The sequence below is a fragment of the Selaginella moellendorffii genome, unplaced genomic scaffold (genome assembly GCF_000143415.4).
Source record: "Selaginella moellendorffii unplaced genomic scaffold, v1.0 SELMOscaffold_73, whole genome shotgun sequence".
NCBI lineage: Eukaryota > Viridiplantae > Streptophyta > Lycopodiopsida > Selaginellales > Selaginellaceae > Selaginella > Selaginella moellendorffii.
In genome coordinates this window covers 262,765-284,265 of record NW_003314334.1, presented here as the reverse complement: position 1 = coordinate 284,265, position 21,501 = coordinate 262,765, and the positions used below count along the sequence as shown (strand labels likewise).

Here is a 21,501-nt window from a genome sequence, read left to right as displayed (position 1 = left end):
TCTTCCCTTTGCTTAATAAGAATACGTATATTTATACTGTCGTTTTAAACATCGTATGTACATAATCATAACGGCGGCGGCGGCGGCGGCGGCGGTGGTGCCTTCGGGTAATACAGTAGCTTCTCCAGCCGCAGCACTACGCCGCAGTGGTAAGGCAGCACTGGATGCCGGTGGAGATACATGGGACTGATGGTCAGCCACGAGAGGCCATAAAATTCCGCTCCAAGTTGCTCTAGAACGTAGCGGATTTGCAGCTTGATGCCGCTGCTGCTCCCTGGCTTCCCTGTGCCCACACTGCTGCTACTACCGGCGTTGTCACACAAGCCATTCCCACCCAGACGCATCCCTTGCATCTCCTGTCTCGAGCCTTGGAGGAGCCGAAGTGTGCTACGAGACCGTTCTGGAGCGTCCTCGGCCATTCCTCCTCCATGGAAACATGAACAACCTCGGCTCGTAGAGCTGTGGTCGGGCCGGAGATGACGTAGCCGGATGCAACGGGAGAGATGGAGCCTCTGCTCTGTATCCACTGTCCAAATGCCGTGGCGTTGGCTACGGACCATGTCGAAGCCGCTGGAATAAAGTATCAGTCAGCGAATACGTAAATACGAAAAAAACTTCTAGCTTACCAGTTGATTCGGTCAGGCTCGGCCCCTGCAATAACTCGTCACCAGACACCGTCCCCAAGGTTACACCGGCCAGCATCCCAGCATGAAAGTTGATCTCCGGCTTTGGGAGTAAACCACGCAAAACAAAAGAGGCCGAATCACCACGGGCCATGCTCTGGATTCGTCCAGCCAGTGAGGTTGTGTCTTGCTGGGAACTTGTAAAACTCGCGACAATCTGGAGAGAGGGCTTTGGATTCACCGTCAGAGGCGATAACTTCATCCTATGTACGTTCCAAACAGTAAACGTTTTCAAGCATTTAAAAAGCTCGTTCTCTCGTGGGCTGGCAGGACATATTTCAGATCACATGTACAAGCCAAAGCAATGCCAACGATTGCTATTTTGTTGTAGCCATGGTTTATGGACAGTGCCAAGTACGACATTGGTCCCATTACACCTACTGTGTTTGGAGGAAATGGCTCACTGTGTTGACATTTTCAGTGAAGGTGCATTGGATTTGATGGATTTGATAGATATTCATAAACCAACTATTCCAGCTTGCAGGGATTAGGAACTCTCTAACTGCTTCTAGCTTGTTCAGCTCTCCTGAGATTCGACAGATATTAGTCACCTACAAGGCAGCATTCCTCTCAGCTTTCCGAGCATACTTCTGTTAAACTCCAACAAACTGGGAGGCCATCTTCTCGGGTGAGCCTTCCAAAAATTTCAGCTCCAATGCGACCAACAACAGGTTTGAAGGCAGTGTTCCATCAAGGAACTTTAGCAGCAACCAAACAAGTTGTCTGGGAAGCTACCAACTCAATGTGAACCACTATACCAACACCAATATGAGAATTGAAGAAACTCTTTGCGTCGAGTCCTTGTTATTGATCATGATTGGGTTCAATGGTTGACTCTTCCCCATGGCCTGGTTCAATTAAAGTTTGCATTGTTAGTGCAAAATGGTCCTGGGATCCAAACTTTCAGCCAGCTGGAGGGATGGATGCCGTTGGAAAATGGCTGGACAGGCAGGACCTCCTACACCGGTGCCAGGTGCTCTACCAGTGAGCTACCTGCCTTGGTTGTGTGCATGTTCAGCTTAGTTCTAACAGATGCTGCCATTTACTCTATTTTATGAGCTCTCAACACAGGAGTAATCCAGCTTTCCCTACCTAAGAGCAAAAAATCGATCGGGGTAGCACCCCTGGTACAAGGGTTGCTAGTGGCATATATGTTTTCAATACAGACAATATATGTGACAACAGAAAATGAATATAAAAAATCAAAATGGTCGAGACGAGCATTTTTCCAAAATAAATTGCCACCGTATGCAACTTGTTACCCTGCACCCTTGCAACCGTGCCTGATCGTTTTTCAGGCCTAGGCTCTCCAGCTTCGGTCCGCTCATTCTATCAAGGGCTGCAATCTCTACGTTTGCAACACTGGAGCTGATATTTGTTTTTGTGCTGAGACTGGGCATTGTTCCCGCATTTTACCGGTGAATCTTCGCAAAGCAAGCCACTATCTAATGCCAATTTGGCATTAGATGTCCTTTGGCATTGCCAAAGGACATTCAGCTCGCCCGTCACATCCGTGGTGAGAGGGCTTATCTTACTGCATTAAGATATCCATTGTGTCAAGGACACACGTTTTGAACATTTCTAAAGCACCAATGCTGGACTTCAAAAGCCCATCAGATCTGCAATAGAGAAGTATGGCTGGAAGCGGCAATCTCCCCGTGCTCGTTCTTCTTCTGTTGGCCTCGTTATCCTGTGAGAGAGATCTCCACTTGTATGTTCGATTCTAACTCGGACTCCTGTTCTTGCAGCTGCTCAAGGTGGTGTCGTCGAGGTTTGCAATGGTGACCTCACCTATACCGATTGCAGCAACTGCTGTAGTCTGAAGAAAGGTTGTGTCTATCTGCAACCTGGTTCAGGACAAGTCACTTGCATTGGCGGTGATTCAAGGGCTTGTACCCGGGAGTGCCAAGGTCCGAAGTTGGCCGTATGCCCATTGCCTTCATCAGGATTCCCAACATCAGGCATCAAGGTGCTCAAGGGAAAACTCCCACCCCGACAACCTGGATGCGGTTACTACAACATCGTTAACGGTGACCCCATCCCGCGGCTGGAGCAGCAGGGCACAGATCAAGGTAACCGCCTTGTTCATTATGTTCAGGAAGCTCAGCCCTCTCCGATAGAGCTCATGGCAGGAAGGAAGTGTAAGCTTGATTCGATTGTGGAGGTCTGCAATGCCGAGGTCTCCAAAGATAACTGTGGTTGCTGCTTCGGGAAATCCGGTTGCATCTACTTGGAGAATCCATCCGCAAACAGCACCTGCCTGCCTACTGAAGACCCCATGGGGGTTTGCGCCCTCGTTTGCCTGCCCAGAGTGTCCATTTGTGCCAAGTCTGTAACTTTTCAGGGCACCACCCTGCAGTCTTGCAGGAATGCACGCCGCAGCTGCGAGGACATGAAAGAGGGCTGCAATCTCTACGTTTGCAACACTGGAGCTGATATTTGTTTTTGTGCTGAGACTGGGCATTGTTCCCGCATTTTACCGGTGAATCTTCGCAAAGCAAGCCACTATCTAATGCCAATTTGGCATTAGATGTCCTTTGGCATTGCCAAAGGACATTCAGCTCGCCCGTCACATCCGTGGTGAGAGGGCTTATCTTACTGCATTAAGATATCCATTGTGTCAAGGACACACGTTTTGAACATTTCTAAAGCACCAATGCTGGACTTCAAAAGCCCATCAGATCTGCAATAGAGAAGTATGGCTGGAAGCGGCAATCTCCCCGTGCTCGTTCTTCTTCTGTTGGCCTCGTTATCCTGTGAGAGAGATCTCCACTTGTATGTTCGATTCTAACTCGGACTCCTGTTCTTGCAGCTGCTCAAGGTGGTGTCGTCGAGGTTTGCAATGGTGACCTCACCTATACCGATTGCAGCAACTGCTGTAGTCTGAAGAAAGGTTGTGTCTATCTGCAACCTGGTTCAGGACAAGTCACTTGCATTGGCGGTGATTCAAGGGCTTGTACCCGGGAGTGCCAAGGTCCGAAGTTGGCCGTATGCCCATTGCCTTCATCAGGATTCCCAACATCAGGCATCAAGGTGCTCAAGGGAAAACTCCCACCCCGACAACCTGGATGCGGTTACTACAACATCGTTAACGGTGACCCCATCCCGCGGCTGGAGCAGCAGGGCACAGATCAAGGTAACCGCCTTGTTCATTATGTTCAGGAAGCTCAGCCCTCTCCGATAGAGCTCATGGCAGGAAGGAAGTGTAAGCTTGATTCGATTGTGGAGGTCTGCAATGCCGAGGTCTCCAAAGATAACTGTGGTTGCTGCTTCGGGAAATCCGGTTGCATCTACTTGGAGAATCCATCCGCAAACAGCACCTGCCTGCCTACTGAAGACCCCATGGGGGTTTGCGCCCTCGTTTGCCTGCCCAGAGTGTCCATTTGTGCCAAGTCTGTAACTTTTCAGGGCACCACCCTGCAGTCTTGCAGGAATGCACGCCGCAGCTGCGAGGACATGAAAGAGGGCTGCAGTCTCTACGATCGCAACACCGGAGCTGATCTCTGCGCTGCAGGGGGTATCGCTCTGCCTGTCTAGTCTAGTTGCTGAAACTAGTTATGGGCATTACTATTATGAATGAATAAGGCTGCTTGCTATAATCCATTGTTCTCAAGACTGAAGTAAACAATCCTAGGCTCTCAAATCTACTATAGATCTAGAAACTTCAGAGACTCCACTATAGAGAGGCATTGTATGCATACCTTGCAATCAAAAGCTTTGCTTGTTCCCAATTTGAGGTGTGTTGGATTGCTTCCTCCAAAGGCGCTGGATTCTGAATTTTCATGTGAGATTCTATCTCTAATGGCAATCCTTGACAATAATACTTAATATGACTAGAGGAGCTGGCGATTGAGAAAAGCCACTCTTAGGGTTGGTCAATCTGTGAATGGTGTTTTGTTCTACTATGCCTAGCCACTCGGCTGCTCCATCCTCTGTTGTAACCACAACCGCTCCACATCTGAATTCTCATTATTTATCTTAGAAATAAAGAAAGTTTGCAAGTGTGCATCTGGATCACTAAACCTGTTAAGCATAAAATACTTCATCATTGTGGAAGTCCACTTCCTCTGGCTCCTCCTGACATAATTGGAGTAGAGGATTGTGTTGGAGAAGATGTGGGCTAGAATTTGCTAGTGTCGAAGAACCTATACTTCCTGTGGAAGAACAACACCAGCGTGAAAGAGAACCTTGAGACTTGATGCTTGTAAGTGCAATGGTGAACTTCACCACCCAAATTCACTTCACCCAACTTCTAGTGGATCAAGTTCACCCAACTTCACCCACTGCAAAAATTTACAAATCACCCAAGTCCATGTGTTTGTCAAAACATTAAAGTGTGAATGACAATAGGCTGTCTTGTATTGAATTATGGTCCAATCAATCAGCCATAGTACAAAAGAGTCGAATACATTTTTTCTAGAACAAGAACAATGCGTCAGGAACTTAACCACGTCCATCCCTTCAAGCAGCCTGGGAACAGGGTGAAAGCATCTTGTCTTTCCGTATGCCCACTGAAAATATTCAAAGTTGTTTGTAACTTTTCTTTTATAAGATTTTCATATGCCAGGAACTTAACCACGTCCATCCGTGAAAGCATCTGTAGTCTCATCTCATGCTTCGTGGCGGGCACTAGTAAACCATATAAACAATTTATGATGAATGAAAACATTCAAAGTTGTTTTAACTTTGTTTTCATGAGATTTCTATAATGCCAGGAACTTAACCACGTCCATCCCTGGGAACAGTGTGAAAGCATTTGCAGTCTCAATCTCAGTGTGAAAGCATCTTCTCATTCCATATCCCCCACAAACCACTTAAAATATTCAAAGTTCTTTGTAACTTTGCTTTTATAATTGAGACACCGAGCCATGGGTTCTCTGCGTAGCCTTACACCGCAGATGAAGTTGCTTGTGTTCTCGGCCTGCATTCTTGTTCTCTTCTCGTGCCATGGACACGCACTGATTTCTGTGCAGCAAGGCGATCTGTCGGAGGTGGACAGCTCCACGGCGATCCTGAGAATGAGCGGCGACTCCCTCCACAAACAGGTATGGTGGCAGTTCCTCCCCCTCCAGGACAGGCGTCCCGAGGCCTTTCTCCGGTACATGGTTGGCGCTGTACACAACCAGTCACGCTGCGATTTTGGGCACGAAGACCAAAATCTGACGGATCGGGCTAAATCGGAGATCAGGCAGAAGAAGGGTCTGTTAGGCACGAGGGGAGCAGCCATTGCAGAGTACCAGTCCGTCGACCACATCAAGAGCCTGGGAACGATGCGTGTCACAGTATGGATCCTGGCTTACTTGTGTGTTGGCGACAGCAACAAAGATGACAGTAAGGCTTGCGACAGTGTGGCTCCAGTCATACTCACTACGATCGGGGAGAAGCCAGCGTTTAGAACAGTCTGGGAGGTCTCCGAGTCCATAGGAACCTCTAAAGAGAATGGAGAAGATAAGTTTAGCCAGACAGTTAGCAACTCTTTAACAGCAAGAATTCTCGAGCTCTCCAGCAACAGCCGCCAAGTCAAGTTGCTCAACAGCTCGGATGTGAAAATCAAAAGCTTTCAAGATGGCACACTTATCTCCTGCTCAAACAAGACGAGGACTGACAGTAAAACCAGCGCTAGACGTAATTTAATGTACGGAGATGAAGATGAAGATGCGACGGGAAGTTCCGGAGTTAAATCGGTGATAGATGAGACGGGAAGTTCCAGACATAAAACGCTGGTGGGAAGTTCCGGAACGAAACAGATGATAGATGCGACGGGAAGTGTCGGAGATAAACAGATGGCGTCCAGAGATTTTTCAACCGCGGGGCAGGCCTGGAGGGTGCAGGCCCAGAGGGTGCAGGCCGAGACAATACTGGGCATAAAAGCTGTCGTGAAGAAAGCTTCTGACGCGCTATCAAATGGACGACAAATTCAACAGCACAAGTAGCAAGCAATACTGCCGGGTTTTGGGAATGGAGCAGCCACTAAATTTTCTAGGAGAGGAAGACAATATCAGCAAATGCGAGCAACAAGTACACACACCTGTTTTAGCGTCTGGCTCGACGGGAAACTTTGTTGCATGCTCAAACTCTAGCGCCGATGGCGAAGGCTACCTGTGTGTCCAAGGCAATGGGAACCGAACAGACGTGCTATCGCTGTTCCACCGATTATATCCACCTCCGGCATCCTGGAGGAACGACACAAACTTTTCAGAAATAAACAATGTCCAAGGCCTTACCGACTGTGTGGTGCCAGCAGCGAGAGATATGTGCCTGGCAGGCACCGATTTCATCCCATCTTTCAATGATACCATAGATTCCGAGGTCGGTATCCTTGAAGCTCAAGAACCTGTACATCCAAGCTCACAGCTCGGCTCTCAACCTGGAACAAGGAGCCGCCACGGATTTCTGGGTGGCAGCCATCGCTCTTCCCAGCACTTTCATCGCCGTGGTGGCTACTACAAAGCCACTCACAAATTCACAGCTAAGTCGCCTTCGTTCAAAAAACTTGAGAAGGAAAACCCGCTACCTCAAGACCGCACTGCTGTTGATCGCCAACTTGCTGCTGGCCATCGTCTCCTACTCGGCTGTCATCGCCATGATGGGCACAGAAATGCAGAGGCAGGCGAAGTTCGTGACCTGGGGACTCCACGCCGACCAAGTCCAGATCACGCAGCGTGGTCTCCAGGTGCTCGCGGTTATTCAGGGAGAATCCACCTACAAGTCCAAATCCCTCCTCCTGGCGTGGATTTCCATCGCAGCGCTGCTGCCAATCGTGGCACTGATCACCGTCCGCCGCTGCATGCAGGTGTTCGAGATCCAGGAGCTGCTGCAGAAGGGGAGAGCGCACAAGTTGGAGTTACCCGGCGACGAAGCGGGCGACGACCTGCGCGCAATCGAGATGACGAGGGCGCAGCACGAGGACCTCAAGAAGGCCATGGAGAGGGCGCAGCACGAGGACCCCAAGACGGCTATCGAGAGCGGCAACAAATGCAGCAGCGATGAAATCGAGATGACGAAGGCGCAGCACAACCTCAGCGGCAGCAAATGTAGCGGCGATGGGCGGCAGCCCAAAAAGAGGCAGAGCCTAAAAAAAACACAAGTTTGAGTTTAGAACATTCCATATCTAAATCTACCTTTTCTAAGATAAAGTCATCGTGCCATAACTCTTGGGCCGCCACCTTTCCGGTTGACAATGTCGCGCCGCTCAAAAGGGCCTGGTTCGCTGGGGTAACCAACACGTGGCACGTGGTGAAACGGCTACTGCTGGCGCTGCGTGTTCTTCGAGTGGGGACTTCAAGATCGTTCGCTACTCCATGAACTTAGGCCAGCAATCGAGTGATTATCTCCGCTACGGTCACATGGTGTCCGCCATGCAGCAGCAAAATCTCCTCCAGAGCATCGTCCAGGTCCAAGCTTTCGACTCGCGGAGCTAACAGCGCATGGAAGGAGTCGGACGTGAGCGTCGTCGAGTCGTGCCGGGATCACGACGCGCTGCGCGGCGTCTGGGAGTCGGGCAAGTGGATGCCGGCTCCTTCTTCTCCCAGAAAGGGATCGAGTGGCCTCTGGTTGACGACAGTGACCACCACCAGTTTGTGCTGTGCGGCGCAAGATTCTCGACTTCTGGCACTTTGATCGCAGCGCAGCCATTCTCGGGCCGACAAAGTGCTGGATCGTGGATGTGCCCAAGAAGTTTTTGGGCGATGGGAGCGGATATGGATTCCGGGCGTGTAATGTTGTGGATCGAGTGGTGGTGCTGGAGCTCTGCCTTATGACGATGACGATGACGAGGAAGACGAAGAGGAGTGGGAGGAAGACCAGCCTGGAGAGAAGAGCATGGCTCCGGAGCAAGAGGAGAGAAAATGCCAAACGAGGAAGGACTTGATGAAAAGCAACAGGAAGAGAACAAGATTTTGGTGGTGTATAATTCAGCAACTGCGAGGTGGCGGAAGTTACCGTACATCAAGAGCATCCGGTATGACGCTGGTTACTTCAGGCTCAACAACACTTCAAGGACGAACAAACAAAGAACTTGAAGCACAAGAGATAGGAACTATATGTTTGGAATTTACCTGATGTTGGTTTAAAAGTTTTCCTAAATGCAAAGAAGAGTTTGTGGCTTCAGACCACGCGAGTGATGCTGATCTCTCCAGTCTGTGAATCGAAGGACGCGTTGAGCTCTAAAGTCTCCGTGGCTTGCAGTGGCTTTCGGAAAAGCTTGACGCCCTGCTTCCAGCCTAGACGTAAAACGAAACTCCTTGAGATGAGATGGAGAGAATCTTACTCACTTGGATTTAAAAGTCCCGTTGAAAGTACCAAATCCTTGTTCTCGGGATCCATCACCCAGTCCATCCACAGGACAACTCCATGGCAGAGCCCAGTCTTTACAACGCTAACCTGTGCAAAAGTAGCAGAAAACATTAAGTGGTACCAAAGAGGACAGAATTGAATAACCTTTGCAAATCCACTTAGACTCTTGAATTCCTCACGCATGTTGAACTCGAGCAGCGAAAACGGTTTTGTCAATGACCTGTGATCAAAGCCATCGACTTCTTCAAGGCGACAGCGGCTTTGCCACAAATCCTGATTTAGCCAACATGAAACCAAAGTCACTGCAGAGAAAATAATCAACTTACAGGAAGATGACAAGCCATCCCATAGAGAATTCCAAAGCAGGGAACTATAATAGGGTTCTCTGATAGCAACGGACTTAGCGTCGTTCTCTCGTACCTGGATTCTCACTGCTTTAAAACAACTTCCAACTCTTTAGAAAACGAAACGAAAACGAACCAAAACCGAAGCTGCTTCCACGGCAACGCATGCTCGTACGTGGCGTAATAAGGGTCCCCTAGAAGAACATCCACCTGTCGCGAAAAGAAAGAAACCCGTCAATATCCAATGGAGTTGCAAGACTGTATACTTTATGCCCCTTGAAATCGTCCCCAGTGAGATGCTTGACGTCTTTGTGTATAATAGACAGCTTGCTCGCGACGCTCTCCAAGTACTTCAAGCCATCTCTTCTACAGCCTGGAAACAAGCCAGCCACATGGCAGGATCCATGCGCTGTAGATAGAGCACACACGGCGCTCATCAGGCCGTCATCCCGAATGAGACAGTTTCCAAATTCTCGTTCTCCAAGCTGGACAGAAAGAAAAAGAAACAATCGTACTCACAGATTCAAAACACACTTACAGCTTTCTGAATGGCAGACTGTATGATAGAACGCCTGCTACCGTCACCAAGCATGCGACACCTTTGTAGGCTCAGCTCGAAACCAGACGCTGAACTATTACAGCATACACCACCATTGATGTCATACCGCACTGACGCTTCATCATGGCTGACTACGACGCGAAGCTCCGACTGCTCCTCCACCGAAACACCTTGTCCAGGAAGAAACCACACACATTGTTTCCAATGGTCACACCACTCGCTTGCCCCTGAGAACACAAATCTGCGGAGTTACTCAAAGAATCGAACAGGAAAACAAACCTCTGATCCAACGAGGAGCAGTTGAGTAGCAAACCAGGCCATCTTTGTCAAGCTGCAGCACCCACCTTGTCAAGTTCAAGCAGAGAAGAAAGCGAACCAAGAAGTAGCGAATCCGAGCAAGTTTCGTACCATGAAACTATTGCGTGAGCAGTCCCAGAGAAGTTGACATGCACGGCTTGATTAAATTCTCCACGCACATCTGGAGCTCTATAGAAGTCAAGAACGAAGGCCTCAAACGGCTCGGAAAGCTGCAGCGCCACGGGTTTTGGTAACTTGTAAGAGAACTCTACTAAATTACCAGCTTCATACCGGGGATTTCATCAACGTGAAACGCATGCTGTCTGTGCTTGAAGTAAGAGTAGAAATCATTGGGAGCGAAAGCCAATCCGTCCTGCAGCTGGTCTTCTACCCCTTGAAGGTCGTGCAATCTCCAGAGAAAGTCGCTCTCGACTAGCTAAGAGAAAGAAGTAAACTCAACACTGAGCTAAGAAAAAAGACTTTGCTATATACCTGGGCATACACAGTAGCTCGATATGGCACTGTGGCAGCATTAGGCCGGAGTAAATGCTCATGAGCGTGCCTTGGACTTGGAATGATCCCTTCTCCAAGCAACTCCGAGTCTAAAATCTCACACACCTGGAGAGACAAAGAGTCCAGAGGAAACGAAGAAGAAGAATGTGTACAGACTTAGCGTACCAATGCATCGGCTTTGCTAGAGATGTCCACCCCGACTTTGATCTCATCCGAGCGCATATGGAGCAGCTTGATCGCTCCCATCGTCCCATTGTCTCGGCAAACTTTGCGAGCCAGCTTGTACATTGGAAGAAAAGATTCGCAAGCAGTCACCTGGCACTGCTCTTCCATTGCCCGCCAAGCCATGAGCACTGTCAAGAACGAGCTCAGGAAACGAAAGAAGGATCTCTCTAGCCTCACCCAATGTCCAGGACATGGCCATGGCGGCCGACCTTCGCGATTGCTGAAGAGAATGCCCTGTTCCTGGCGCGATCATTCAGCATGTCAAGATACGAGCTCTCTGCCAGGGGATCGCTCGCATCGCCGCCGTCGCCTCCATCGCCAACGAGAATCCATTCGCTCTCCCCCGTGAGCGCATTCACCCGCTGCTGGAGCATTGCTTCCTTCTAAAACCCTAAACTCACAAAGAATGAAAGAATGACTGGGTGCTTGGAGCTCATCCAATGCTGTGCAACTCCATCTCAAGCTCTCCAAGCTCACTCCAGGATCCAATCCATCACTAGCGGCGATATCTTCCTTTGCAACAAGCTCATCCAGATGTACGGGAGGTGCTCTACTGTCTCTAATGCCCGCCGCGTGTTTGACTCGCTCCCCAGAAAAGATTCCTTCTCCTGGGATCTCCTGCTCAATGCCTACGTACTGAACGGGGTTTTGGAGGAAGCCCAGAGAATCTTTGCCCCACAAGAGCGTCATGCCTTGGAATGTGCCCTTGGCGGGATATGCCCGGACTGGGCATATGCAAGAGTGCGTCAAGATGTTCGAGTCTGCGGCATGCTCCGAGAATGGACGGCTGGATCTCTCCCAGCAGCTGTTTGGCAGTATTCCTTTGATGTGGCGACGTGGAATGGCATGCTGGCAGCGTATGCCCGTGCCGGTCGTGTAGAGGAATCTACAAACTTCCTAGAAGAGATGCCAGAAAGAAGCCTGGTTTCATGCACAACAACCATGTTTTTAGGGACATTGTCTCCTGGAACTCAATGTTTGCGGCATATGCCAGTCACAGTTGCATAGAGCAGTCAACGTGCGTGTTTGAGAAAATGCCACAGAGGGATCTTGTGTCATGGACCACAATGCTGCTCTTGAAAAGCAAGTGTGGCGTACGGAATCGAGGAGATACAGCACAACTTCAACCCCGTGCCAGAGCAAGGCCTCCTATCCTTCAACACAATGCTCTCGGCATATTCTCAGCATGGGCATCTGACCAAGGCCATAAGAATGTTTGTAAGTCTCCCCCAACACGAATCTGCCACGTGGAATACTGTGCTGACAGCATATGCCGGTAATGGGCATCTGGGCAGAGATTTGAAGCTGCTGGCCCTGATTCCCGTGCCTGACATGGTTTCATATGCCGGGATGCTGGTAGCCCTAGCTCATTTGAGGCATTGGAACTGTTTGGTTCTCTAAAGACACTCCACCTCCCGGACTTGACGTGCTTTGTTTTGGGTCTGGTGGCTTGCAGCCATACTGGAAATGTGAGGCGAGGAAGGTAGTGCCTTTGCTTCAGTGGTAGCAGACTATGTTATTGAGCTTACAAATATTATTAAGCTATTTTGGATATCGTGAATGATATTAAAAATCAGAACGATGATATTGAACTATACTATTTTGATTGGTTCTCTGCACGCACTGAGCTTATGAAATATGGATCAATATGGATTTAAAACTTATAAAGTGGCTTGTTGCAGTGCACCAGGAGATGATTTCCATTGCAACAATCCAATATTATGTGGATGCGGAACACAAAATGGTACACTATGTGATAATCCAAGTGCACATTTATCTTTTGATGGTTTAACATTTTTATGAGGTTTCTTCCAAGATTATCAACAATTATATTACTCCTAGCGTGACTTTGTTGGGTATCCTCTGAAATTTAGTTCTTATAATTTCTATTATTTTATTTTAAAAGATAGCTTGGTGTTTTGGCTGATCGAGAGAGAATGCAGTTTCATCGAAAGTGGTAGGAATCCAGCAATGCGACATTGGCCAATGCGCCTTGGCTTAGAACCGATATCAGCAAGAAATATGGCTGTGCATTGTTGTGAGGTTAAGCATCGATCGGTCTTTAACCGGTTTAGCGTGATACGTCTGGAAAAGAGCCCCTTGAGTCCGCCATTGTATGCTCAACAAAGAAGAGATGGTTAATGAACAAAGGCTAAACTCTTTTTTTTTTAATCTTCCCTTTGCTTAATAAGAATACGTATATTTATACTGTCGTTTTAAACATCGTATGTACATAATCATAACGGCGGCGGCGGCGGCGGCGGTGGTGGTGCCTCCGGGTAATCCAGTAGCTTCTCCAGCCGCAGCACTACGCCGCAGTGGTAAGGCAGCACTGGATGCCGGTGGAGATACATGGGACTGATGGTCAGCCACGAGAGGCCATAAAATTCCGCTCCAAGTTGCTCTAGAACGTAGCGGATTTGCAGCTTGATGCCGCTGCTGCTCCCTGGCTTTCCTGTGCCCACACTGCTGCTACTACCGGCGTTGTCACACAAGCCATTCCCACCCAGACGCATCCCTTGCATCTCCTGTCTCGAGCCTTGGAGGAGCCGAAGTGTGCTACGAGACCGTTCTGGAGCGTCCTCGGCCATTCCTCCTCCATGGAAACATGAACAACCTCGGCTCGTAGAGCTGTGGTCGGGCCGGAGATGACGTAGCCGGATGCAACGGGAGAGATGGAGCCTCTGCTCTGTATCCACTGTCCAAATGCCGTGGCGTTGGCTACGGACCATGTCGAAGCCGCTGGAATAAAGTATCAGTCAGCGAATACGTAAATACGAAAAAAACTTCTAGCTTACCAGTTGATTCGGTCAGGCTCGGCCCCTGCAATAACTCGTCACCAGACACCGTCCCCAAGGTTACACCGGCCAGCATCCCAGCATGAAAGTTGATCTCCGGCTTTGGGAGTAAACCACGCAAAACAAAAGAGGCCGAATCACCACGGGCCATGCTCTGGATTCGTCCAGCCAGTGAGGTTGTGTCTTGCTGGGAACTTGTAAAACTCGCGACAATCTGGAGAGAGGGCTTTGGATTCACCGTCAGAGGCGATAACTTCATCCTATGTACGTTCCAAACAGTAAACGTTTTCAAGCATTTAAAAAGCTCGTTCTCTCGTGGGCTGGCAGGACATATTTCAGATCACATGTACAAGCCAAAGCAATGCCAACGATTGCTATTTTGTTGTAGCCATGGTTTATGGACAGTGCCAAGTACGACATTGGTCCCATTACACCTACTGTGTTTGGAGGAAATGGCTCACTGTGTTGACATTTTCAGTGAAGGTGCATTGGATTTGATGGATTTGATAGATATTCATAAACCAACTATTCCAGCTTGCAGGGATTAGGAACTCTCTAACTGCTTCTAGCTTGTTCAGCTCTCCTGAGATTCGGCAGATATTAGTCACCTACAAGGCAGCATTCCTCTCAGCTTTCCGAGCATACTTCTGTTAAACTCCAACAAACTGGGAGGCCATCTTCTCGGGTGAGCCTTCCAAAAATTTCAGCTCCAATGCGACCAACAACAGGTTTGAAGGCAGTGTTCCATCAAGGAACTTTAGCAGCAACCAAACAAGTTGTCTGGGAAGCTACCAACTCAATGTGAACCACTGTACCAACACCAATATGAGAATTGAAGAAACTCTTTGCGTCGAGTCCTTGTTATTGATCATGCTTGGGTTCAATGGTTGACTCTTCCCCATGGCCTGGTTCAATTAAAGTTTGCATTGTTAGTGCAAAATGGTCCTGGGATCCAAACTTTCAGCCAGCTGGAGGGATGGATGCCGTTGGAAAATGGCTGGACAGGCAGGACCTCCTACACCGGTGCCAGGTGCTCTACCAGTGAGCTACCTGCCTTGGTTGTGTGCATGTTCAGCTTAGTTCTAACAGATGCTGCCATTTACTCTATTTTATGAGCTCTCAACACAGGAGTAATCCAGCTTTCCCTACCTAAGAGCAAAAAATCGATCGGGGTAGCACCCCTGGTACAAGGGTTGCTAGTGGCATATATGTTTTCAATACAGACAATATATGTGACAACAGAAAATGAATATAAAAAATCAAAATGGTCGAGACGAGCATTTTTCCAAAATAAATTGCCACCGTATGCAACTTGTTACCCTGCACCCTTGCAACCGTGCCTGATCGTTTTTCAGGCCTAGGCTCTCCAGCTTCGGTCCGCTCATTCTATCAAGGGCTGCAATCTCTACGTTTGCAACACTGGAGCTGATATTTGTTTTTGTGCTGAGACTGGGCATTGTTCCCGCATTTTACCGGTGAATCTTCGCAAAGCAAGCCACTATCTAATGCCAATTTGGCATTAGATGTCCTTTGGCATTGCCAAAGGACATTCAGCTCGCCCGTCACATCCGTGGTGAGAGGGCTTATCTTACTGCATTAAGATATCCATTGTGTCAAGGACACACGTTTTGAACATTTCTAAAGCACCAATGCTGGACTTCAAAAGCCCATCAGATCTGCAATAGAGAAGTATGGCTGGAAGCGGCAATCTCCCCGTGCTCGTTCTTCTTCTGTTGGCCTCGTTATCCTGTGAGAGAGATCTCCACTTGTATGTTCGATTCTAACTCGGACTCCTGTTCTTGCAGCTGCTCAAGGTGGTGTCGTCGAGGTTTGCAATGGTGACCTCACCTATACCGATTGCAGCAACTGCTGTAGTCTGAAGAAAGGTTGTGTCTATCTGCAACCTGGTTCAGGACAAGTCACTTGCATTGGCGGTGATTCAAGGGCTTGTACCCGGGAGTGCCAAGGTCCGAAGTTGGCCGTATGCCCATTGCCTTCATCAGGATTCCCAACATCAGGCATCAAGGTGCTCAAGGGAAAACTCCCACCCCGACAACCTGGATGCGGTTACTACAACATCGTTAACGGTGACCCCATCCCGCGGCTGGAGCAGCAGGGCACAGATCAAGGTAACCGCCTTGTTCATTATGTTCAGGAAGCTCAGCCCTCTCCGATAGAGCTCATGGCAGGAAGGAAGTGTAAGCTTGATTCGATTGTGGAGGTCTGCAATGCCGAGGTCTCCAAAGATAACTGTGGTTGCTGCTTCGGGAAATCCGGTTGCATCTACTTGGAGAATCCATCCGCAAACAGCACCTGCCTGCCTACTGAAGACCCCATGGGGGTTTGCGCCCTCGTTTGCCTGCCCAGAGTGTCCATTTGTGCCAAGTCTGTAACTTTTCAGGGCACCACCCTGCAGTCTTGCAGGAATGCACGCCGCAGCTGCGAGGACATGAAAGAGGGCTGCAGTCTCTACGATCGCAACACCGGAGCTGATCTCTGCGCTGCAGGGGGTATCGCTCTGCCTGTCTAGTCTAGTTGCTGAAACTAGTTATGGGCATTACTATTATGAATGAATAAGGCTGCTTGCTATAATCCATTGTTCTCAAGACTGAAGTAAACAATCCTAGGCTCTCAAATCTACTATAGATCTAGAAACTTCAGAGACTCCACTATAGAGAGGCATTGTATGCATACCTTGCAATCAAAAGCTTTGCTTGTTCCCAATTTGAGGTGTGTTGGATTGCTAAGTACCAAATCCTTGTTCTCGGGATCCATCACCCAGTCCATCCACAGGACAACTCCATGGCAGAGCCCAGTCTTTACAACGCTAACCTGTGCAAAAGTAGCAGAAAACATTAAGTGGTACCAAAGAGGACAGAATTGAATAACCTTTGCAAATCCACTTAGACTCTTCCTGACGCATGTTGAACTCGAGCAGCGAAAACGGTTTTGTCAATGACCTGTGATCAAAGCCATCGACTTCTTCAAGGCGACAGCGGCTTTGCCACAAATCCTGATTTAGCCAACATGAAACCAAAGTCACTGCAGAGAAAATAATCAACTTACAGGAAGATGACAAGCCATCCCATAGAGAATTCCAAAGCAGGGAACTATAATAGGGTTCTCTGATAGCAACGGACTTAGCGTCGTTCTCTCGTACCTGGATTCTCACTGCTTTAAAACAACTTCCAACTCTTTAGAAAACGAAACGAAAACGAACCAAAACCGAAGCTGCTTCCACGGCAACGCATGCTCGTACGTGGCGTAATAAGGCTCCCCTAGAAGAACATCCACCTGTCGCGAAAAGAAAGAAACCCGTCCATATCCAATGGAGTTGCAAGACTGTATACTTTATGCCCCTTGAAATCGTCCCCAGTGAGATGCTTGCCGTCTTTGTGTATAATAGACAGCTTGCTCGCGACGCTCTCCAAGTACTTCAAGCCATCTCTTCTACAGCCTGGAAACAAGCCAGCCACATGGCAGGATCCATGCGCTGTAGATAGAGCACACACGGCGCTCATCAGGCCGTCATCCCGAATGAGACAGTTTCCAAGTTCTCGTTCTCCAAGCTGGACAGAAAGAAAAAGAAACAATCGTACTCACAGATTCAAAACACACTTACAGCTTTCTGAATGGCAGACTGTATGATAGAACGCCTGCTACCGTCACCAAGCATGCGACACCTTTGTAGGCTCAGCTCGAAACCAGACGCTGAACTATTACAGCATACACCACCATTGATGTCATACCGCACTGACGCTTCATCATGGCTGACTACGACGCGAAGCTCCGACTGCTCCTCCACCGAAACACCTTGTCCAGGAAGAAACCACACACATTGTTTCCAATGGTCACACCACTCGCTTGCCCCTGAGAACACAAATCTGCGGAGTTACTCAAAGAATCGAACAGGAAAACAAACCTCTGATCCAACGAGGAGCAGTTGAGTAGCAAACCAGGCCATCTTTGTCAAGCTGCAGCACCCACCTTGTCAAGTTCAAGCAGAGAAGAAAGCGAACCAAGAAGTAGCGAATCCGAGCAAGTTTCGTACCATGAAACTATTGCGTGAGCAGTCCCAGAGAAGTTGACATGCACGGCTTGATTAAATTCTCCACGCACATCTGGAGCTCTATAGAAGTCAAGAACGAAGGCCTCAAACGGCTCGGAAAGCTGCAGCGCCACGGGTTTTGGTAACTTGTAAGAGAACTCTACTAAATTACCAGCTTCATACCGGGGATTTCATCAACGTGAAACGCATGCTGTCTGTGCTTGAAGTAAGAGTAGAAATCATTGGGAGCGAAAGCCAATCCGTCCTGCAGCTGGTCTTCTACCCCTTGAAGGTCGTGCAATCTCCAGAGAAAGTCGCTCTCGACTAGCTAAGAGAAAGAAGTAAACTCAACACTGAGCTAAGAAAAAAGACTTTGCTATATACCTGGGCATACACAGTAGCTCGATATGGCACTGTGGCAGCATTAGGCCGGAGTAAATGCTCATGAGCGTTCCTTAGACTTGGAATGATCCCTTCTCCAAGCAACTCCGAGTCTAAAATCTCACACACCTGGAGAGACAAAGAGTCCAGAGGAAACGAAGAAGAAGAATGTGTACAGACTTAGCGTACCAATGCATCGGCTTTGCTAGAGATGTCCACCCCGACTTTGATCTCATCCGAGCCCATATGGAGCAGCTTGATCGCTCCCATCGTCCCATTGTCTCGGCAAACTTTGCGAGCCAGCTTGTACATTGGAAGAAAAGATTCGCAAGCAGTCACCTGGCACTGCTCTTCCATTGCCCGCCAAGCCATGAGCGACAAGAGCCCAGTGCCAGCACTGTCAAGAACGAGCTCAGGAAACGAAAGAAGGATCTCTCTAGCCTCACCCAATGTCCAGGACATGGCCATGGCGGCCGACCTTCGCGATTGCTGAAGAGAATGCCCTGTTCCTGGCGCGATCATTCAGCATGTCAAGATACGAGCTCTCTGCCAGGGGATCGCTCGCATCGCCGCCGTCGCCTCCATCGCCAACGAGAATCCATTCGCTCTCCCCCGTGAGCGCATTCACCCGCTGCTGGAGCATTGCTTCCTTCTAAAACCCTAAACTCACAAAGAATGAAAGAATGACTGGGTGCTTGGAGCTCATCCAATGCTGTGCAACTCCATCTCAAGCTCTCCAAGCTCACTCCAGGATCCAATCCATCACTAGCGGCGATATCTTCCTTTGCAACAAGCTCATCCAGATGTACGGGAGGTGCTCTACTGTCTCTAATGCCCGCCGCGTGTTTGACTCGCTCCCCAGAAAAGATTCCTTCTCCTGGGGTCTCCTGCTCAATGCCTACGTACTGAACGGGGTTTTGGAGGAAGCCCAGAGAATCTTTGCCCCACAAGAGCGTCATGCCTTGGAATGTGCTCTTGGCGGGATATGCCCGGACTGGGCATATGCAAGAGTGAGTGAAGATGTTCGAGGAAATGCCCGCTAGAAACGAGGTGAGCGACACAACAATGATCAGATCAGTGTGTATGCCCACTGCCCAGTGTGGAGAGGTAGAGGCTGCGGTTGGGGTCTTTGAGCAAATGCCGGAGAGAGACATGGCTGCTCCGAGAATGGACGGCTGGATCTCTCCCAGCAGCTGTTTGGCAGTATTCCTTTGCGGAATGTGGCGACGTGGAATGGCATGCTGGCAGCGTATGCCCGTGCCGGTCGTGTAGAGGAATCTACAAACTTCCTAGAAGAGAGAAGCACAACAACCATGTTTTTAGGGACATTGTCAATGCTTGCGGCATATGCCAGCCAACAGTTGCATAGAGCAGTCAACGTGCGTGTTTGAGAAAATGCCACAGAGGGATCTTGTGTCATGGACCACAATGCTGCTCTTGAAAAGCAAGAGTGTGGCGTACAGAATCGAGGAGATACAGCACCACTTCAACCCCGTGCCAGAGCAAGGCCTCCTATCCTTCAACACAATGCTCTCGGCATATTCTCAGCATGGGCATCTGGCCAAGGCCATAAGAATGTTTGTAAGTCTCCCCCAACACGAATCTGCCACGTGGAATACTGTGCTGACAGCATATGCCGGTAATGGGCATCTGGGCAGAGATTTGAAGCTGCTGGCCCTGATTCCCGTGCCTGACATGGTTTCATATGCCGGGATGCTGGTAGCCCTAGCTCATTTGAGGCATTGGAACTGTTTGGTTCTCTAAAGACACACCTCCCGGACTTGACGTGCTTTGTTTTGGGTCTGGTGGCTTGCAGCCATACTGGAAATGTGAGGCGAGGAAGGTAGTGCCTTTGCTTCAGTGGTAGCAGACTATGGAATGGAGCCAATCGATGCTTTGTGGATCTGTTGGGCCGGTCAGGGCATCTCAATGAGGCCATTGCAAACCTGCCATATTTTCCAGATGTTTTGGAGTGGACTAGCTTGCTTGGGCCAGCCATAGAGTCTTACAGAACGGGGGCCGTGCTGCAAAAATGGTATTCAGGATGAATCCAGAGCAGGGAGGAGCATATGTATTGTTATCCACACTTATGAACCGGTAACACTGACATGATCATCATCGTACAAGTAACTTTTCTAGCTAGCGGATAGTGGTCATTTTGTAGCATTTGGAATGTAGAAAGGCTGACATGGGAAAAACAAGAGAATTAATCCTATGTTACTAGTATAGAAAGAAAAATATATTTTAAAGATTATTCCCACAAAAATATCAACATTTCAGATAAAAATGACACCACACTCTTGCGTATATAAGGTCATTGTTTTCATCAAGTCTTTTTTGTTTTTTCCATGGCTTTCCGTTCATTCTTTTCAATTCTCCTTGATTCAAAGGTGGTGATAATGCTAAAAAATTCAATGGCACTTGTGTTCCTCAGCAATCTTTAGCTTTACTGATTCACTCTCTGATACTGGCAACCGCAACCTTGAAGCAATTGCTGCTGGCGCTTTTAGTCTCTCTGGAAATTTGCCATATTGAGTGACACTTGGAAAAAAACGACAGGGGATGGATATATTTGTATTGATTATTTAGCTTGTTCTCTCAAGCTTGGAGATTTTGAGCGTCCTAGCTTGACTTACAATGGAACTTATTTTATGGGCCTGAATTTGGAGTGACTGTTCGTCCAACTAGTATTATAATACTTCTGTTCTCATGTTTTATCTACGCAAGTTTCAGGTTTTCTATGACATAAACAATATTACAACTTCATAAAGATAAAGCACTTTATTATATTGGTAATAATCCTAATTATGGTATGCAATATGGAAAATATCAATTCCATCTGTGGTGGCTGGCATTAAATCTAGTATTATGGATTTATATAATTCTGGTGCCAAACATTTTCTGGTGATGAATCTTCCTCGTCAAGATTGTTCTCGTGGCTATTTACAAGAATTTGTTGATATTGGGGGTATGCAATATGTTATTGAGCTTACAAATATTATTAAGCTATTTTGGATATCGTGAATGATATTAAAAATCAGAACGATGATATTGAACTATACTATTTTGATTGGTTCTCTGCACGCACTGAGCTTATGAAATATGGATCAATATGGATTTAAAACTTATAAAGTGGCTTGTTGCAGTGCACCAGGAGATGATTTCCATTGCAACAATCCAATATTATGTGGATGCGGAACACAAAATGGTACACTATGTGATAATCCAAGTGCACATTTATCTTTTGATGGTTTAACATTTTTATGAGGTTTCTTCCAAGATTATCAACAATTATATTACTCCTAGCGTGACTTTGTTGGTATCCTCTGATGCAGTTCATCTAAGTGTAGTACCAGCT

At 48.2% G+C, this 21,501-nt stretch overlaps 6 protein-coding genes across 11 annotated transcripts; 3 read left to right on the top strand and 3 right to left on the bottom strand.

Moving 5' to 3' along the window:
- Window positions 1-2,246: 2,246 nt before the first annotated feature.
- LOC9649238 lies at window positions 2,247-3,213 on the top strand. The gene is made up of 3 exons (XM_024660236.1): window positions 2,247-2,375; window positions 2,432-2,755; window positions 2,816-3,213. Exons 1-3 carry the CDS (start codon window positions 2,318-2,320, stop codon window positions 3,211-3,213), a joined length of 780 nt encoding a protein of 259 aa, XP_024516004.1. The 5' UTR covers window positions 2,247-2,317.
- Window positions 3,214-3,310: 97 nt separating this feature from the next.
- LOC9649237 lies at window positions 3,311-4,328 on the top strand. Of its 3 annotated transcripts, none has more exons than XM_024660310.1 (3): window positions 3,311-3,439; window positions 3,496-3,819; window positions 3,880-4,328. In XM_024660310.1, the coding sequence occupies exons 1-3, from the start codon at window positions 3,382-3,384 to the stop codon at window positions 4,218-4,220; spliced, it is 723 nt and encodes a 240-aa protein (XP_024516078.1). In that variant the 5' UTR covers window positions 3,311-3,381; the 3' UTR covers window positions 4,221-4,328. The 3 variants fall into 3 exon arrangements, with proteins under 3 accessions (XP_024516078.1, XP_024516077.1, XP_002986368.1); XM_024660309.1 differs by having other exon boundaries at window positions 3,868-4,328; XM_002986322.2 differs by having other exon boundaries at window positions 3,496-4,328.
- A 4,240-nt stretch (window positions 4,329-8,568) lies between these two features.
- LOC9649235 (protein arginine N-methyltransferase 1.6) lies at window positions 8,569-19,037 on the bottom strand. The gene is made up of 15 exons (XM_002986239.2): window positions 18,590-19,037; window positions 18,333-18,540; window positions 18,147-18,272; window positions 17,935-18,090; window positions 17,766-17,884; window positions 17,637-17,701; window positions 17,337-17,584; window positions 17,065-17,283; window positions 16,935-17,008; window positions 16,781-16,874; window positions 16,581-16,727; window positions 16,466-16,546; window positions 8,957-8,984; window positions 8,741-8,894; window positions 8,569-8,675 (listed from the first exon to the last, which is right to left on the bottom strand). Exons 1-14 carry the CDS (start codon window positions 18,784-18,786, stop codon window positions 8,764-8,766), a joined length of 1,893 nt encoding a protein of 630 aa, XP_002986285.2. The 5' UTR covers window positions 18,787-19,037; the 3' UTR covers window positions 8,569-8,675; window positions 8,741-8,763.
- Window positions 9,152-10,404, bottom strand: LOC9648706 (protein arginine N-methyltransferase 7). Of its 2 annotated transcripts, XM_024660188.1 has the most exons (7): window positions 10,290-10,404; window positions 10,161-10,212; window positions 9,861-10,108; window positions 9,589-9,807; window positions 9,459-9,532; window positions 9,305-9,398; window positions 9,152-9,237 (listed from the first exon to the last, which is right to left on the bottom strand). In XM_024660188.1, the coding sequence occupies exons 1-7, from the start codon at window positions 10,290-10,292 to the stop codon at window positions 9,223-9,225; spliced, it is 705 nt and encodes a 234-aa protein (XP_024515956.1). In that variant the 5' UTR covers window positions 10,293-10,404; the 3' UTR covers window positions 9,152-9,222. The 2 variants fall into 2 exon arrangements, with proteins under 2 accessions (XP_024515956.1, XP_024515957.1); XM_024660189.1 differs by lacking the exon at window positions 9,152-9,237 and having other exon boundaries at window positions 9,355-9,409.
- LOC112340937 (protein arginine N-methyltransferase 1.6-like) lies at window positions 10,319-11,311 on the bottom strand. Its single transcript, XM_024660190.1, has 5 exons — window positions 11,094-11,311; window positions 10,857-11,044; window positions 10,671-10,796; window positions 10,470-10,614; window positions 10,319-10,408 (listed from the first exon to the last, which is right to left on the bottom strand). The coding sequence occupies exons 1-5, from the start codon at window positions 11,167-11,169 to the stop codon at window positions 10,392-10,394; spliced, it is 552 nt and encodes a 183-aa protein (XP_024515958.1). The 5' UTR covers window positions 11,170-11,311; the 3' UTR covers window positions 10,319-10,391.
- Window positions 15,335-16,352, top strand: LOC9648705. 3 transcript variants are annotated; one of them, XM_024660187.1, is made up of 3 exons: window positions 15,335-15,463; window positions 15,520-15,843; window positions 15,904-16,352. In XM_024660187.1, exons 1-3 carry the CDS (start codon window positions 15,406-15,408, stop codon window positions 16,242-16,244), a joined length of 723 nt encoding a protein of 240 aa, XP_024515955.1. In that variant the 5' UTR covers window positions 15,335-15,405; the 3' UTR covers window positions 16,245-16,352. The 3 variants fall into 3 exon arrangements, with proteins under 3 accessions (XP_024515955.1, XP_024515954.1, XP_002986366.1); XM_024660186.1 differs by having other exon boundaries at window positions 15,892-16,352; XM_002986320.2 differs by having other exon boundaries at window positions 15,520-16,352.
- Window positions 19,038-21,501: the final 2,464 nt, after the last annotated feature.